Below are 17,821 nucleotides of genomic sequence, written 5' to 3' on the forward strand. Positions count from 1 at the left end.
GGCTTAAAATAACAATGAGTCAAGTGTAGATTCTGACGAGTGATATAGAGTGAACCCTTATTGTCTTTTTAGAAACATTTTGGATTTTATTTTAACAAGTAATGGTTAAAGTAAATTTTAAATATATGTGTTTCAATCTTCACCGTTGGATTTACACATGAGGGAGCATACAGTAATTCAAATTCAATGCTGTTATATCAACTAGATTATATCCAACGTTAGACAAGTGTTTTAAAATTGTAATCATTTTTGTAAGAGAATATTGTAAGAAAAATATAAGAAGACAAAATTTGAAACCTTACTTTCAACCGCTAATATGTTGAGTAAAATTATATCATTAGAAAAAATGAATATTTGAGAGGGTAACATTAACAGTGTGTGTGTCAATAAGTAATTAAAAAAAATCAGTTGCACTCAGCAGGCATGACTTTGTATCTCGACTTATCACTACAATAAGAATAGAACATTAGCTTCCTCCTAGCCCAGTCCATGGCATTGATCTGATTCTTCGACAACGTGGCAAAATCCTGACCATCAACAGGGTCCAAACTCGAAACCGACCCGCCCGACTTGGTGCATGGCCCGGTCCCGGTAGAGGAGCCGTTGTTAACGGAGCAGCCACTTAACTCGACGTCAGCTACGGAAACCACGAAGGGACTGTACTTGTAGTTGACGGGGTACTTACCACCTTTAGTGGCCCACTCTGAACCGTCCCAAACGGTGACGTATAGAGACATCGGTTTAGACGGGTACGCGCTTGTGAAGGCCCCCCGGTTCGGAAACTGCCTAACCGGAATGTTGTCTACCAAAAATCTGTAAAATCCATACACCGGTTTAGTTAATTGACATAAAACATTAGGGATTAATCACAGTTAGTATTTTAAAAAAATATTGAGTTTCCTTCTGTTCAAATAAAATATTATTGAGTATTAAAAACCAATCCCTAAATATATTGTATTAATCTAAGAATATATCAGCTTGTATCTTTGTTTTTGTTTGTCAACATGCATTAGGTGGATTTGTAACTTTAGTAGATGACAAATGGTCATTATGATAATTAATCTAATGTCTAAAAATACATTCTAGTTACTACCTCCATGAATGCATTGCCTTAGGATTCATGAACCTATGTATAATGTTTTTGTTTGTGTTGACTTTTCTTTGGCCCATAACGTTTTCTTTTCTTATTTTGAATGACAATATAATCAATACTAATTCTTAAGGAACTAAGAAGAAGATGATCATAGTCATGAATCATGAGTGTGACTTACACAGTATGGTGGGAGTTCCAAATGAGGGTATAGTCGTGAAAGGCTTGCGTTGGATCAAACCAAAAGTAGAACTTCTCCTCTCTTCCCGTTCTCGTACTTCCATTTGCATACACATTCGTTTGGATCGTCCAATCATCTCTCCTACTTCTACCCAACAATTCTATGTCTATCTCGTCGTGGCTTTTCGGATAACTCTCTGCGTTTGATAACTGCATGCATATCGAAAATATACATTAGTATGTATCTTCAAAAGAAAAAAACTATATATGATGATCAACACTACTCATTTTATAACTATAGATCATATTATACTTACATAGAAAGCAACCACAACACCAGAGGCAAATCCAGCAGGAAGCTTGAGTCTTGCACTGAAGAAACCATATTGATACTTGTTCTTTGACATCAACCCAGCTCCTGCAAATATGTCAATATCATATATAAATTATTCACATATATAGATCATAGATATAAGTTTTGTGAATAATATGCAAATCATCACAAAGAAAATATAAGTTTGATTTTAACAATAAAAGAAGGTTATGAACTAAGAAAATCATACTTTTCAAAATGTCAAGATTTTGGTGAATGCGAATCCGACCATTTATGTTTCTTTATGTATTAAGATTTAAGGACTATATGATAAAGTAACTTACTTGACTAAAGCAATTAACATGTTTTCATTATATATTTAGTTAGGAGTTGATCATAAATAAAGGGAAAATAAAAAAACAGAGGAATCAAAAACATAACAGAATTGAGCAGAGTTGTATTACCAGATGATTTGTCGAGAGTGAGCTTTGCGAGGGAGCCATTGACTACAATATTGCGATCCCCGAAACGTCTGGAGAAGCCACTTTCAATGGCGATCTTACTAAATTGATCAGTGAGGCGAGTTACGCTTGGTGTTGTGAATTTCCTGCTGTGTGAAGAAACAAAAGACAATGAACAGAGACAAAACACAACTGCTGTTTCCCAAATAATCTTCATGTTGTACTTCTTCATCAAAGACGCCATTCTCGTTTGTGTTTGATTACTGATTAGTTTGTATATAGTATGTTATCTGTGTCAGTGGTGTATATATATAGAGCCATAGAGGTAAGGGTGGGACAGTGAGAGGGGGTGAATTGGGTATTTGACACAATGAGTTGTAGACAAGCTGGCTCTTACCTCTGTTCTGATTGATCCTCGTTAGAAAAGAGACCACCATAATGGACTCTTTTGTCTTGCTAGTTGTTAGTTGTTACTGAAGAATGTTCGTAAATAAATTGTCTCAATCTATTAAAAAAAAGTTAAGAAAACATATAAAATAAGAATTCATGCATGTGACGACGTTGGCTCCGTTCAAGAGTTCCCAAGTGATTAGTTTGGCTGTTTATGATTCTTCGATTATCATAATTTCAGAATCAAATCACTAGCAGCATACATACACTTCTCCATAAAATTTCAGAAAAGTTTCTTATTACCAAAGGAAAACATTGAATTCAATGTTGCTGCAGCACATGTCAGACTAACACACTTTTTCTTTCAGGTTTGGGACATATGCATGTGGGCAATTCTGTTTCCCTCTTTCATTGATTTGATACAATTAAGTTTTTGCTTCATTAATTATAATTTATAAGATTAAACCTTACTAATTACTAGTATTATACACAAATGCACACATACACATTAACGTGTATATACGACTTCATGATGAAGTGGGCATGGTAATGCTATACCATGCTTTGACTTCTCCTTTCCTCTTTTGCCAAACTTTGTTTTATCTCTCCCTCTTTTATAGAAATAATTAATTTGCTACACCTTTTGTTTGTCTTGTTATTAAATTTGGATCAGAACATCTTCTTAATTAACACACCGAATGTATTTTTGGAATTATTTGATAGAGTATTCTAAACATTATGTGAAGTTGAAACTACTACCTTAACATTTTTAAAATTTTGGCATGTAACTCATATTTTCTTTTGACAATTCTATATTTTTACTTCTTTTTTTTTACTAGTTATTTTTCAAAAAATAAACGTTTAAGTTGAAAATAGATAAAATATAACAGTAAACCTAAAAAAAATGAAAATGTTAAAAGTAATCATTATTTTCATTTAATTAATTGAAGACAAGAAGAGACGAAAAAGGACAAGAGAGTTTGTGATGTAAACATAAACAAGTTGTGACATGCAATTCAATACAGCAACTCTCAGGCTGGCAGTTTACAGATGGTTCATATCAAACCTTAACCAACCAATCAAATCTGCATTTTCAGCATTCATTTAATTATAATTGATAGTTATGTCTTATTTTATTTGTTTTCTTCTTGATTTTATTCTTATTATCATATATATTGTTCTTATGAGTGTAATTTTAAATTCGGCGCGCAACATCACGTATCCTCTCATCTTGATCATGTCACCCTAACAAACTCCACAACACACAATCATTTTTTTTTTTCACAACACAAAATCATACGTTTATAATTATTTTTATCTAAAGATTACGAGATCTATATTATTATTTCTAATTAATTATTCCTATATATATTACTTCCTCAGATTCCAATAACAAGGTTGATAATTCAAAGTAGATATGTTTGCGGTAAAATATTTTCTAGGTCTGTCATAAGGTAACAAATATGAGTAATATGACGCGGTGCAGATCTTACATTAAGTTTAATGGCTCCGAACTTCCTAATTGTCACACTCACACAACAACTCACATGGTGTAAGGTAGGATTTGTTTTATGAATCTAAACAAAAACTTAGTTGTTTTTTATGTGGAAGCGATCAATTTTTCTTTTTAACCTTTTTGTATCGTTAGAATGTTTGTGCTTGATTTATGATGCTAGATGCAAGTTGCAAGACCTAGTCCTGATAAAGGACGATCTACTATACTTTGTGTTAAGATGGAATCGTTATAAACGGACAAGGTTGGTTAGCCTTTGCCCTGACAAAAACGATTATCTGGGCTTATTATGGGGGCCTATAAGGATGGGCCAAGTGTGTATGTCATGGGGGGAGAGAAGGATCGGATCAGCTCTGACCAGTGACCATGTTAACCAGAATTATATAGATCATAAGCAGATAATGACTAATAATTTATTGAAAAGAAAAATTTATTCATATATTGCTAACATTATATTATTGTAAATTTGTAATCCTTGAATGTAAAACTAACTTTAGCTTAAGCAAACAACTAAACGTCGACAAGGAAAAATAGAGAGAAAACAGCTAAACATCAAACGATTAACATAGCTAGCTCTTATAGTTAAAAATTTTACTTCGTGGCAGGAGGAATTGCGCCTGCAATTCTTGAACATTGCTCTTTCAACATTGGAGGAAAAAATGGATTCAATGGGAGTTTCGGCAAGCAGTTAGTTTCACCTTCCAAAAATGCTTTGCAGCAAGCTGGACCAATGTTGCCAAATCGTCCACTAAGTATGGCTTGAGAAATTTCTGTGATGCATCCTGGAATATTCATCACGGATGACCAACATTTTGCAATATCGGGGAACCCTGGCATGCCGGGGCTGGGTTGGAATGGAAAAGGAATGGGAAATTGTGGTAGCTGAGCGTTTGTAGAGACAACAACTGATATGATCACTAGAAGAAGAAGCACATTCTTGATAGACATAACTGAGAAATCTTAGAATTGATGAAAATATTGACTCTATGTGAAGTTTGTTTTTCGATTGATGAACAATAACAAGATCCTTACCCGTTTATTTATACGAAAACAGTGCTATGATATTAATTGTGATGATCAAAACGTCTTGGAGTCTTAAATTAGTCGTTTTCAAATTAAAACAGAATCAAAACGTCCGATGATGAAACGGGCGACATTGATTGAATAGTATTAAGAAGACGAATCCGATAACTAAGCCAGTACATCTTTATGAAACCGGTTTATAATCCTTCGATTTAATTTTAAATTTGATTCGAATCGGTTTGATTTTTATTACAAATGGCATGACATTATAATGAGATGATATTTCCTGATGGACAGCCGGGACAAAGTGGCACGAAATTATGATGTTCCCGTGATAATTCCAAGTAAATGCTCAACCAAATAAATAACAAACTAACAAGTACATACATGTTGCTTCTTATTCGTTTTCCTCTAAATGAATTTGGGACAGAAAAAGAAAAAAAAACTCAAAGCAAGTCCATAAAAAATAATCAACGGTTGACTTTGCCTTTGAATGATTAGTTCTTGCATTTTTATAAGAGATGGTCCACTAATAACTCAACCGGCCATTGTTCCCGAATATTATAACAACTCCTCAGAATCGACAGTCCAAGCTGATAAACTAAAGAGCACCACCTGGAAATATCCAACTTTATAGCATCTCAGGTAACAAACCTAATAAGATTCCAAAATAAAATATGGTATTTTCAAAATAATATATCTGAAAAATTTGAAGGTGATGAAGCTTCAACAAGCCAATAGATCGGGCATGGCTTCGAATTATTTTCCGGGATAATGCCAAGAATGGTGATTAAAAAGGTTACTTTCACTATAATATAACGACTACTTGTGACATATGATGTGATTATAGACAAAAAGAATTATATCCAAAGAAGATAATATATTCGGCTGATAACAAAAACGAAATAATAAGTAATAATGTTCTTGACTAGCTTAAAAAACTTTTTTTTTTTTGTTAAAGGGTTTCTAGCTTAAAAAACTTAGAGAGTGAAACGAAGATATTCTGTTACACCATGTTTTTTTCTTTCTTTCCGTGTGTTGCTAATGAGTGATTATTGGTGGAAAATGCTATGGATATAGTTACACAACCCACGATAGGTTAACAAAGCAAATTGTGTACTATGATCACAAATCCCAAAAATCATGTTCATTGCCATAAGTTTTATAATCAAAATGCATACAAATGAAATAATCAGATAAAACATATATAGTATCGTTTTCCGTAAGTATCTCAACTATCTAGACTAAGTCATGAAATTAATCACTCGTATCGAAAAAGTAATACTGTACTTACAAGAATTTATGATATAATTGAATAAATGAAAGAGGAAATATCCTATATATATCCTTACACATGGGGTCGTACCAAATGTCGGCAGACTCCATGCACGTAACTTCATGACCACGTGGATCCTCACACACTCCACTACGATCTACGAAGCAACCTCCCTCTTCCTCGTTTTCGACGGTTCTCACGTGGCACACTGTCAATGGTCAGGGTTTCCAAGTTACATTAACCAATTATATATCGCCACGCGTCTCAAACCTTTGTCAACTCTTTATATAATTTCCCCCACCTTCCATGTCGCCGTGTTACTCGAAAAAACAATTACAAACATCCAAAAACAAACTTTGATCTTAAAAAGTCATAGCAGCATGATCCATACTAAGACCGGGTCAGGTCGTCGGATCCTGACGTTTCCGGCTGTGCAACCATGCGAATCAATCTCCATAGTCACCTTACTCGACTCTCTCATTCAACTTGCCGGCGACATTCTCACATTCAAGTCGAAACGCTTCTCCACAAATAAACAAAGCTTCAGAGAAACTCTAAGGCGGATCCAAAACCTAGTTCTCGTCTTTGAAGAGATCCGGATCCGAGTCGGGACTCCGAGACGCTATTTCCACCACGACTCTGCTGCCGTCTTGAGTCTCAAGGAGATCCACGTCATATTCCAGAAGCTCAAGTTCCTTGTAGAAGACTGCACAGGAGACGGAGCTAGGCTATGTATGATGATGAACTCTGATCAAGTCTCGGATCATCTCCGGGTCCTAACTCGATCCATATCCACCAGTCTTGGCGCGTTCCCTGTCGCATCCGTTGACTTACCGAGCGAAGTCAACGATCTGGTTGACTTAGTGGTGCGGCAAACTCGTAAGTTTGGAGTCGAACCTGAAACAAATGATATACGAGTCATGAGCTCTGTAAATCGGATCCTTGCTCTGTTCTCGAACAGAGTTAGTCCCGATCCAGATGAAATAAACCTGATTCTGGATTACGTAGGGATCAGAAAATGGGGAGACTGCGTCAAAGAAATTAACTTTCTCGGAGAAGAGATAGCTGCGGAGCGGTTAGATGAGAAGAAGAAGAAGAAGAAGAATAGTAACGTTCGAGTCGAGCTTCTCAGTAGCTTAATGGGGTTCATATGCTATTGCAGATGCGTTATACTTCGACGGATGGAGAGAGATGATCATCATCATCATCATAACGTAGATGATAGTGTCAAAGACCAAGACTTGATTCGAGGATTAAAAGTTGAGGATCTCCTTTGTCCAATCTCACTAGAGATTATGATGGATCCTGTGGTTATAGAAACAGGGCACACATATGATCGGAGCTCCATTACAAAATGGATCGGATCCGGTAACATCACGTGCCCTAAAACCGGAAAGACTCTCGCGAGTACTGATTTGGTTGACAACGTTTCCGTGAGGCGAGTGATTTATAAGCACTGCAGAACAAACGGCATCGTTTTGACGAGTATTGTTGTTGGCCGGAGAAGGAAGACTCAAGACGACGTGGTGCCGGAGAGTTTGGCTGCAAAGGGAGCTGCGAAACTCATAGCAAAGTTTCTCACTTCGGAGCTACTCAATGGCGGCGAAGAGATGATTTACAGAGCCGTGAGAGAGATTCGTGTTCAGACCAAGACAAGTAGTTTTAACAGGTCTTGTCTGGTTAAAGCTGGTGCCGTGAGTCCACTCTTAAGGCTTCTTACCTCCGGAGATTCCAAGGTTCAAGAAAACGCAATGGCTGGGATCTTGAATCTTTCAAAGCACGTTACTGGTAAATCCAAGATTGTTGGAGAAGGGTTAAAGATCATCGTAGAGATTCTCAACGAAGGAGCTAAAACAGAGACGAGACTATACGCTGCTTCTGCTCTGTTCTATCTCTCTTCCGTTGAAGATTACAGCAAACTGATCGGAGAAAACCAAGATTCGATTTCGGGACTGATGAAGATCGTTAAAGGAGAAGATTACGGCGGTTCGGCAAAACGAAACGCGTTGCTCGCGGTTATGGGTTTGTTGATGCAATCTGATAACCATTGGCGTGTACTCGCCGCCGGAGCTGTTCCTATACTTCTTGATCTGTTGAGATCGGAAGATACCAGCGGCGAACTCACGGCGGATTGTTTAGCGACGCTTGCGAAGCTGGCAGAGTATCCTGATGGGACGATTGGGGTGATCCGACGTGGCGGTTTGAAACTCGCGGTAAAGGTTTTATCTTCGTCGGATGTTTCGCCGGCGGTGAAACAGCACTGTGTTGGTCTGATTTTGAACCTTTGTCTTAACGGAGGTCGTGACGTCGTTGGGGTTCTAGTGAAGAACTCGTTGGTTATGGGGTCGCTTTACACGGTGTTAAGTAACGGCGAATATGGAGGAAGCAAAAAGGCTAGTGCGCTTATCAGAATGATCCATGAGTTCCAGGAGAGGAAAACCGGTTCGTCCGGTTCAGTTGATCCAAGTCTTCAAAGAGGACGATTCGTTCACGCCTGGTGATTTTGGTTGGTACACAGTAACTCTTGAGTATTTAAAAGAGTTATTTTACCAAAAAGAAGCTTATAGGGTGAAATTCATTTATCTATTTTTTTTTAACATATGTAAGTATTTGTTGTATAAACCAAAGACAAAGAGGGATGGCAATAAGCTTCATGTTTTTTAAGAAGCTGTGTCCATAGTCCATACTTCATACTGTATTTTTTTTTTCTTTCTGGATGTATAAATGAATTAATAATAACAATTACAATATGAAAGCAAACAAATTAGCTTTTTAATGCACCTTGTGACCTAAAATTAACATTAAAAATATATTTTGGTACTTAACTTTTTTTGAGTTAGAAACTTATAATCTATAATTCATATAGAGTTTTCTAATTTTAATTTTGAACTGGATTTGACTGGAAAGCTAATTATTTTTAAGATATATTATTTATTTTTGTTATTTTTTAGAAAATCACACGTAAAATATAGGACGATTTTGATAAAAATAATTTATATAGAAGCCCATAATCTAATTTATATAGAATTTTTTTTTGTAATATATTTATTGGATTTGAATTAGAAGCCTATTATCTAAGTAAAATAAATTAGATGTATTTTTATAAAATATTTTCGAAGAAACCACACAAAAAGTTGCAAGAATTATTAAAAAGAGAAAAAAAAAAAAATAAGCCGGAGAATTCAAGAAACCAAAACCTAAATAATAATATATCGGTAGTTTTTTTCATTGATGAAGAGAGATGAAGAGGCAAAGAGTAATCGAGTTAGATCGTGTGGTGAAGACAAAGTTCAACATAGATTGGGACGATGCTTTGGCCGAGGAAGATGTTCCCGAGCTGGAGATCATCGGAACTGACAAAATTCCGCCGCCTGAGCCAACTCTCTCCGGCGAGGAATCCGCCGTTTGCGTGCGATCCCTCAGTGATAACGAATTAGACGAGCATCTGAAGCGTCAGAGATCACTTCTTATTCTTTTAGGTGACAAGTTGCCAGATAAAGGCGACAAAACCCGCAACAGAATTGGAGACATTGAGTACGAGAAGCAGCGAAGGATGTTGCAACGGACCAAACCGGTATGTTACTATGTGTTTGGACTTTGGAGGATCTGATTGGTTCAAGTTTCTTTCTGGCTAAAGCTTCTCATTGGTTCTTAACCTTTTCACTTGTTTAGTACTATAGTTCTGGTTTTGTTTGGCTAAATATGATATGGCTCTCTGTTTTTTAAAGATGGATGGATTTATCTGATACAATGTCTTGTGACACGTACTTATTTTAGCAGGATGCGGACAATGATGCATGCCAGATTCTGGAGCAACCGAAAAGCTCAGGTATCTTGTTGTCAGGTTTATCCCCCAGCTAATGTTGGTGTAAAGTGCAAAACTTTGTCTCTTAATATGTTAAGTTCTTCCAGGTGTGTCTAGACAAGAGAATACAGCCTCAAAAGACTCCTCTAGACAAAGGTCGAGTGACAATCCCAAAGTATGGCGTTTGTTACATTCCCTGTTGTTTAAAATCTTTTTACGTGCCTGCTTCTTGATGCTAATTGATTTACTTTGTTCAACCCGTGAAGCTATTTAATGACAAAACACAAGATTTGGAACGTGGAAGCTGGAAAGGAAAATCCAATAGAGATTCTATAATAGAGAAAAGTAATGGGTGGCGATCGCTGCCAAGATTAAGTAAGTGTAATGTAAGTGAAAAGAACTTTTATTCTGGATCTAAGGATCCAAAAGGGAATCGAAAACTCAACGAAGCTTATGGTAAAGCAAAGCCAAAGGAGTCTTCTCCTTATTTATTAGTCGACGATGATGATGACGACGACGATGAAGTTGGCTATGAAACTCCCAGGTCTATATCTTTTCTCTCTGCTACTGCTTCAGAGATTTTCTTGCATGTCTTTTCAAGTTCAAGATTCTTGGTTACTACTATGTATGCCATACCCTGTGGCCCTGGCTAACCATTGTTCAGAAGAGAATTTAGTATGTTACTGATATGTGCATCTTTTTATCACAGGGAGTGGAGTGTGAAAACAACACCATCACAGTGCAAGAAGGTATGTCATCTTATGCCATACAATTGTATTCTTGTACGTAATTAATTTATAAAAGGACATTAGCACCCGTTTTGACACTTTTGTTATAGAAATCAGATGATCAAGTGATTAATTTGGATGAAGATGAACCTCAGTCTCCAATGGTACTAGAGGAAGCATGTGAACTTCCTGAAGGGTGAAAATAGAGTTACTTCTGTTTATCTTCATCAATTGACTGACCCTTCCTTGTTGGAATAACCTAAATTTTGGTGAAATCTGCAGGTTACCGGAAGATATATACTACCCATCAAGGTGGGTAAAACATTACCTTGTAGTTGGTGTTATGTTTTACTAAGTGTGATCGTCAATAAGATAAATAACTATTTTTTTTTTTTTCTTTTTTCTCATTTCATCTAGTGATCAAAGGGACGGGCGAGACCTTGTTCAAGTGTCTCTTGAAGATCTGAAATGTCTTTCACCTGGAGAATATCTTAAGTCGCCAGTTATAAATTTCTACCTCAGGTGTTTCTTAAGTACCGATTTGCATACTTGCATTATTATCTCTCTCTCTCATGTTATGGCTTTTATGTGATTATTTTCGCTTCTGTTTGACTAGGTTCTTGCAGCACCATGTATTTTCAACGAATGAGACAGCTGCTCATTGTCATTTCTTCAATACGTTTTTCTATAAGAAGCTCACAGAAGCTGTTTCATACAAGGTGATTCTTTTCCCTGATGTCTCTGAATAATAGAATGACAAATCATTGGTTCTCAGCTCATTATTTTTGGTTTTGCATCTGAAAATATTTAAAGCCCTCAAGATGGTTTAAGTTTCAGTATTCTATTATAGAAGGTTGAATCTAAATAATTCATATGCAACTTTAACAAGAATTGAGACGGAAATGATAATACTACCTCTTCTTTTGCATCTTGTGATTTCTTCTTGGTTATTTGTGTTGATCGGTCTCTTCGTCTTCACCTTTCAATATGATCAGGGTAATGACAAGGATGCATTTTTTGTAAGGTTCAGGCGGTGGTGGAAGGGTTTAGATCTATTCCGTAAATCATATATATTTATTCCAATACATGAAGAGTAAGTAATTTGCTGACCGTTGTCTATTGAATCCTATGATTGCATCTTCATGGCATGAAGAGTAGTTTTTTGTCGTCTAAGCTCTGAGGATTGTGCAAAAAACTGCTATCTTAGATCAGAGTTATCGCATCTCAGTCTGTACCCGTTGATAAATAGTTTATTGGTCTTTTTCTTCCTCTTGGATGTTTCAGTCTCCACTGGAGCTTGGTTATAATTTGCATCCCAGACCAGGAAGACGAATCGGGATTGACTATAATTCACTTAGATTCATTGGGACTTCACCCAAGAAGTTTAATTTTCAATAATGTCAAAAGGTGAGAGACTCTAGGAACCCGTACCAATGATTTGATGCTGATTACATAAAGTTTCTGAGTGTTAAGACCATCTTCATATATATATTCTAAATTTATGGTTTTAATTACAACTTATTGTTGCAGGTTTCTGAGAGAGGAATGGAACTATCTAAACCAAGATGCTTCAATGGATATACCAATTTCAGCAAAAGTATGGAGAGACCTTCCCAATATGATCAACGAAGCTGAAGTGCAGGCTAGTCCTTCATCACTTCTTACGTTGCAATATATAGTGTTTAAAGACAAATTATAGTATTCATCTATTTTTTATTTCACCACCAACTCAGGTTCCACAACAGAAGAATGATTTCGACTGTGGTTTGTTTGTGCTCTTCTTTATAAAACGTTTCATCGAAGAAGCTCCTCAAAGGCTGAAACTGAAGGATTTGGGAATGGTACGTTTCTCTTCTACCTCCTGATCTCTTCTAAAGTATATGTTTGTTAGCACTAACTCGTTTTCTTGAGTCCATCTCCAGATTCACAAGAAGTGGTTTAAACCCGATGAAGCTTCGGCTATAAGGATCAAAATCTGGAACATTCTCGTTGAACTTTTCCGCAAGGGTAACCAAACAGATTAAAAGCTGTATAGAACAGAAAATCTTTGAGATCCGTGTTGAGTTTGGTCTCTCTTAACTAAGAAATGAAAGAAAATTTTTTCGTTCACGGGTCCTTTTCTTGTAAGTCCTGTAGTAACTAAGCATGATGTAATCATAACAAAACAACTACGAGCCAATAGGCAAATAGTAATGAATCCGAATGAAAGCTAACATTGCTGCAAAGGTTCAAATAACACAGCTTTTGCAAATCTTCACGTCTTACATGCTATCTTTATAACGACTCAGTCAACAGTTTCTCTCAAGCATTAAAAAATTGTTTTAGTCTCCCCTCTACATAATCCATTTAACTCAAATTGTTACAACATTGAAGAACCTAAAACACAGAGGAAAGCAAAACTTAAAGCGGGTTTGTATCCCAAAGATGCAGCATTCTGTATTAGCCCAGGCTACGCCATGATTTCTCGCCTTCTACTACTCTCTCTTTCTCAGTGATGCTTTTGTCTTCTTTTAGTCCCTGCAAATACGCAACAAAACATCAGTATCAAACAATATGACTGACTTCTATAGCCACGAGATTATAATTTGTTACTAATAATGAATCTAATGATCAGAGAGATCTTACAAAATAGAGTAAATTCTTGGTGAGTAATAAATCAATGTAGAGATTAGTTTTATTATCCGCCTAATAGCAAAATCATAATTGCTGATAGTGCAACATATAGTGGAATTCATTATCCCTTTTATAACATATGTACTAATGAATCCATCGAGTTGTCTGTCTCTCTAATATTTTCTCAGTTTAAACTATCATCCAGCGAATAGGGCTATAAGAGATCTGATTCCTAAAGTTTTAAGACGCATCCTACATGCATGCTACTCATACGAGAACTCTAGCTTTGCTACACTTATTTAAAACCAACAACTATTATGCATCTGTTAAGTAAAACAAGGCATGCATAATGATAAACACATAAATAAACCAAACAGATTGGAAGAAGGTTACTTACCAGTACTTAATCAAGCCGTCCCAGCCACATGTTGCGACTTTACTCTGCTCCAGAGGATGCCACTCGGCTCCAATGCATACTCCATTGTGACACTTAAGAGTCCTAAAGACTTTGCAGCTCTTCCAGTCCCAAAACCAGCACTTACCCTCACCATCTCCTGACATTACAAACCGTCCATCTGGCGAGAAATTAACTTGGCATGCATAACCAGCAGCAATGTGCCCTGCAAACCTCTTCTTTTTATTCAGCTGAAACCTTTCTCGGGTACTGTAGATCAGAATCTGGTTATCCAAGCTCTGCGCAGCAAGCCAATTACCATTCGGGTGGACAGAAATCGAAGGCATAGAGTGCATATGGGGCTCACTGATATACTTGATAACCACCGGGATTCCGAATTCCCACACTCGCAGAGACTTATCATCGCTAGATGTGACAAATCTTCTGTTATTGTCCACAAACGTGATTGTATTAACTGCACCCAAGTGCTGATCATACTCCTGTGTAATCTCCCCCGTGTTAATATCCCACTGCACAATCTTCTTATCACTCATACCAGCCAACAAAATGTTTTGCTTGTCATCATCCGGATTCAGCTTAACCACATATGGAATCTTCCCAGTGGAGAAAGTCGAGATAACCTGGCCAGTCTCCGTGTCCCAATACTTAATGTTCTTATCATAGCCAGCAGTTAAGAACTTAGTCCCATCATTGGAGAAGCAAATATCCCTAACAGCTTTGCCGTGACCCATGTAGGTCCTCATGCATTTACCAGAGTTATACACATCCCAAATCTTAACCTTACAATCCATACCTGCAGAGAGAAGCAAATGTCCATGCTTTGGGAAGAACCTAATAGCAGAAACACCTTTCGTGTGACCACTCCATGTATGAACCAAACGTTTTGGAATGTAACAATGATCGTTGTTGGCCTTTGCATCTTTCGGAGCCTCAATCCAAGACCTCCCTTGGTAATCTTTCTCCTCTTTGCCATGGAAGGTACTCTTATCCGCGTAATGCTCTCCTTTAGCTTCGTTTTGCTGTCCCTTCTCTTCCTTCTTCTTGGCATGCTCCTCCGCATACTTCTTCTGCTCCTCCGTTAACTCTCCCTGAACAACCTCCCTCTTCCTCGACCAAGGACTCTTCCTATTCCTCGTAAGCCAAGCTTCACTCGCCGGATTCTCAGCCTCCGGCTCAATCTCTTCCTTCTTCTCTTCCCCATCTCTCTCCTCTTTGTTCTTCTCAATCTTCCTCCGCTTCTGCTCACTCTGCCGGACATTATAAACCGATTCACCGTCGTTCTTCCTCAACGCCTCCACGTCGCCGACGTAATTCATCCCAGACGGATCAGCCGCGTAACCATGCTTCTGAAACGTATTGTGCTGCTCATCAAACACAAAGGATCCAATCGAAGCATCTTCCACAAACCCTAGCTTGTGATTCCGCATCCCCTGAGCGATCCCGTCTTTCGCATACGGGTGCGCGGGGCCGACTATCGGAGCCCAGAGCTGATCATGGGTAGGGTTAAACACGACGACATGTTGAGTCGGATTAATCGGCTTCGAATTCGATTGATTCACGTTAGCCACCGTGAGAGCTAGCGCTGTATCGTCAACCTCCGGTGCTGATGATTTCGCCTTTAACATACGAAGCGGTGAAGATTCCGGTGATGATTCGACGGCTTCATCTTCTTCGTATGATTGAATCAGATCCATCTCTACGATTCTGCTCACACCAAAGTGTTCTTTGTTTCTTCGCCTCTGTTTCTCTTAAGGGTTTTAAAATTCCTAAATCCAATAAGGGTTCCAATTTTGAAAGATTGACCCCTGACGTTTGTTTTGTTTTCAAATTCACCCCGCTAATGTATTTGTTTTGACATTTACGTCCCCGGGTAAAAATCACACCAAGTCAAACCGATATAAACCGGAAGAAACAAGTTAATTAAGGTTTCTTGTCGTTAAGTGATCGAGTACAATAATGTTTACTTATTAGCTTGGTCATATCTCCGTAACTCATACGATACATTTTCATAACAACTTCGTACAAAGATAACGAAGAGCTGCTAGAGTAACGTGTAAATTATTTGCTTTTAAATACTAAACACTAGCGTAGACTTAATTATAATTAACTAGGTTCAGTCGCACGCGATTGTTATATTAGTTTGTTTTTTTTGGTTAACAATTTTTTCGAGAGATTTTTGCAACGTGAAGAGCATACCAACAAAATTTATTTATATGGAGAGACTTTGTTTTTTTTGTTTGGAATTTCATGCTTCAAAATATATACATATATCCATAGATGATTCTTCAAAATCTATTAATTACATGATTAAACCCCTTGTAGATTTTGGTTTATGACAATTGAGAAAGTAAACTCTCAAATATATATTCCATTATAGTATATTCGCCAAATAGGTGGGTGAATGTATATTATCAACAATTTGATTTTCACTGCATTAGTTAGTAAGACATGTACAATGGTTCCAACATGTTTTTGTGTGCACGATGACATTGTGAAAATAAAAATGGCTATTCGAAAGTAACTCTAGAAATTTGGAAAAAAATATTGTTATCCAAAAAAACATACAATAGCAAGAACCAGATTAACGAGAGACTCCGCATTAATCACCAGAAGCTGTAGGTCTCAGTAAAAATAAAGCTGAGAGAGATATAATCATATAAGAAAACCTTGACATGATTTATTCTTAATGTGTTTAGGTTTTAAAGATAACAAAAAATTTCATTAGTAAAGCACAGATTTTATTTCATCATACATTAAACGTACATGAGATTACATTTTCCATACATAAAAATATGTAGATATTATTAGGCATGCGATGAGGACTTTCAAAGCATATATGTTCAAGGACACTTGGGTCCTCCTTTGGAGTTTTTTATATCACGGTAGCAAGGACATTCATCTTTGTTTCCATAAGTGCCCGATGGAACACAGTTACACTTCCCGCAACATATATTGCAGTCCTTGATGCACTCTTCATGTTTTCTGTCATTCTTTGAGCATCTCACATTGCACTTTTCACCGCATGCTGTTAATTCATTTAAGCATTAATTGCATGTAAAATGTTAGAAATCTCAGACAAGCAGTGGGTTTTAAATGATAAATTTATCTACAATATATAAGTAACTAAATTTTAAGTATAATACTTACACGAATCAGCGCTTGAAAGTGCGAAAAATGAAGACGTGAAGAGAAGAGAGATTATGAAGAATTGTATCACTATGAGTTTCATCTTCACTTTTGATTAGATTTCAAAACCTTTATCTTTATTTCGATAATAGTAAAGAAGAAAACTTAAAGATTGCAAAGAAACAGTAGTGATGATGATGAGATGTGACTACAAAGGGGGATTACTTATAGTTAAGAATTTGAAGTGAAATGAATAAAAAATTTACAAATGAAATATTTCTTACTTGTTATGTCAATGTATTTACGAATTAGTAATTTGTTTCTTAAATGATATTATTGGATTGATTAGCATCAGATTCTACATGACATTTATAATTATTAAAAAAACCATTTAAATTACAAAACCAATAAAACTTCTTTATAGTACATAGATATTATCTCTATCTAGACTATATAAAAAAAAGACTATAATAAATTGCTCAACTTTAATATTTACAATATAATGGCTAATTCGGAAGTGTTTCTCTGCTCAGGGAATTTTTATTTTATTTTTACTTGTGTGGTTATAAATTATATAATTAATAATACTTAAACGGCAAGTTTCGTGTAGTGGATATTGAAAATAGTTGACAACTTAAAAAAGAAAAAAAAAATCATAATCAGATTCATTTCCCTTTGCACAGAGAAAATATATTAAAATTTAAAACAAAAAAAAAAGCAGATTCATTTCTATATATGGTTGATTCTCACGAACGAATATCGGCAGAAGGAGGAACAATACTTGGCAACAATACTTGGAGGGGTGAACCTAACAATACTTGGAGGGGTGAACCTCTCGTTCACCGCCTTATAAAATATATAAATAAAATTTGTATACATTATTATAAA

The 17,821-nt window shown here is 36.5% G+C and overlaps 6 protein-coding genes across 9 annotated transcripts; 2 read left to right on the top strand and 4 right to left on the bottom strand.

Annotated features, from left to right (window-relative positions):
• Positions 1–319: 319 nt before the first annotated feature.
• On the bottom strand, positions 320–2,464 carry LOC104739669 (putative xyloglucan endotransglucosylase/hydrolase protein 33). Its single transcript, XM_010460102.2, has 4 exons — positions 2,048–2,464; positions 1,588–1,688; positions 1,272–1,480; positions 320–813 (listed from the first exon to the last, which is right to left on the bottom strand). The coding sequence occupies exons 1-4, from the start codon at positions 2,286–2,288 to the stop codon at positions 405–407; spliced, it is 960 nt and encodes a 319-aa protein (XP_010458404.1). The 5' UTR covers positions 2,289–2,464; the 3' UTR covers positions 320–404.
• Positions 2,465–4,359: 1,895 nt separating this feature from the next.
• On the bottom strand, positions 4,360–4,939 carry LOC109128600 (uncharacterized). Its single transcript, XM_019235256.2, has one exon. The coding sequence runs from the start codon at positions 4,893–4,895 to the stop codon at positions 4,539–4,541; it is 357 nt and encodes a 118-aa protein (XP_019090801.1). The 5' UTR covers positions 4,896–4,939; the 3' UTR covers positions 4,360–4,538.
• A 1,627-nt stretch (positions 4,940–6,566) lies between these two features.
• LOC104739670 (U-box domain-containing protein 18) lies at positions 6,567–9,010 on the top strand. The gene has a single exon (XM_010460104.3). The coding sequence runs from the start codon at positions 6,627–6,629 to the stop codon at positions 8,745–8,747; it is 2,121 nt and encodes a 706-aa protein (XP_010458406.1). The 5' UTR covers positions 6,567–6,626; the 3' UTR covers positions 8,748–9,010.
• A 326-nt stretch (positions 9,011–9,336) lies between these two features.
• Positions 9,337–13,030, top strand: LOC104739672 (ubiquitin-like-specific protease 1C). 4 transcript variants are annotated; one of them, XM_010460108.3, is made up of 14 exons: positions 9,337–9,820; positions 10,027–10,075; positions 10,159–10,226; positions 10,318–10,595; positions 10,761–10,800; positions 10,890–10,975; positions 11,062–11,091; positions 11,197–11,301; positions 11,396–11,498; positions 11,775–11,872; positions 12,064–12,186; positions 12,310–12,421; positions 12,513–12,620; positions 12,702–13,030. In XM_010460108.3, exons 1-14 carry the CDS (start codon positions 9,488–9,490, stop codon positions 12,801–12,803), a joined length of 1,635 nt encoding a protein of 544 aa, XP_010458410.2. In that variant the 5' UTR covers positions 9,337–9,487; the 3' UTR covers positions 12,804–13,030. The 4 variants fall into 4 exon arrangements, 2 of the variants coding, with proteins under 2 accessions (XP_010458410.2, XP_010458409.2); XM_010460107.3 differs by having other exon boundaries at positions 9,341–9,820; positions 10,024–10,075; XR_015580020.1 differs by having other exon boundaries at positions 9,381–9,820; positions 10,890–10,943.
• LOC104739671 (uncharacterized) lies at positions 12,973–15,621 on the bottom strand. The gene is made up of 2 exons (XM_010460105.3): positions 13,790–15,621; positions 12,973–13,296 (listed from the first exon to the last, which is right to left on the bottom strand). The coding sequence occupies exons 1-2, from the start codon at positions 15,499–15,501 to the stop codon at positions 13,290–13,292; spliced, it is 1,719 nt and encodes a 572-aa protein (XP_010458407.1). The 5' UTR covers positions 15,502–15,621; the 3' UTR covers positions 12,973–13,289.
• A 902-nt stretch (positions 15,622–16,523) lies between these two features.
• Positions 16,524–17,201, bottom strand: LOC104739673 (gibberellin-regulated protein 8-like). Its single transcript, XM_010460109.3, has 2 exons — positions 16,955–17,201; positions 16,524–16,832 (listed from the first exon to the last, which is right to left on the bottom strand). Exons 1-2 carry the CDS (start codon positions 17,034–17,036, stop codon positions 16,648–16,650), a joined length of 267 nt encoding a protein of 88 aa, XP_010458411.1. The 5' UTR covers positions 17,037–17,201; the 3' UTR covers positions 16,524–16,647.
• Positions 17,202–17,821: the final 620 nt, after the last annotated feature.

Source organism: Camelina sativa, chromosome 14 (genome assembly GCF_030686135.1).
Source record: "Camelina sativa cultivar CO46 ecotype springtype chromosome 14, ASM3068613v1".
Taxonomy (NCBI): domain Eukaryota; kingdom Viridiplantae; phylum Streptophyta; class Magnoliopsida; order Brassicales; family Brassicaceae; genus Camelina; species Camelina sativa.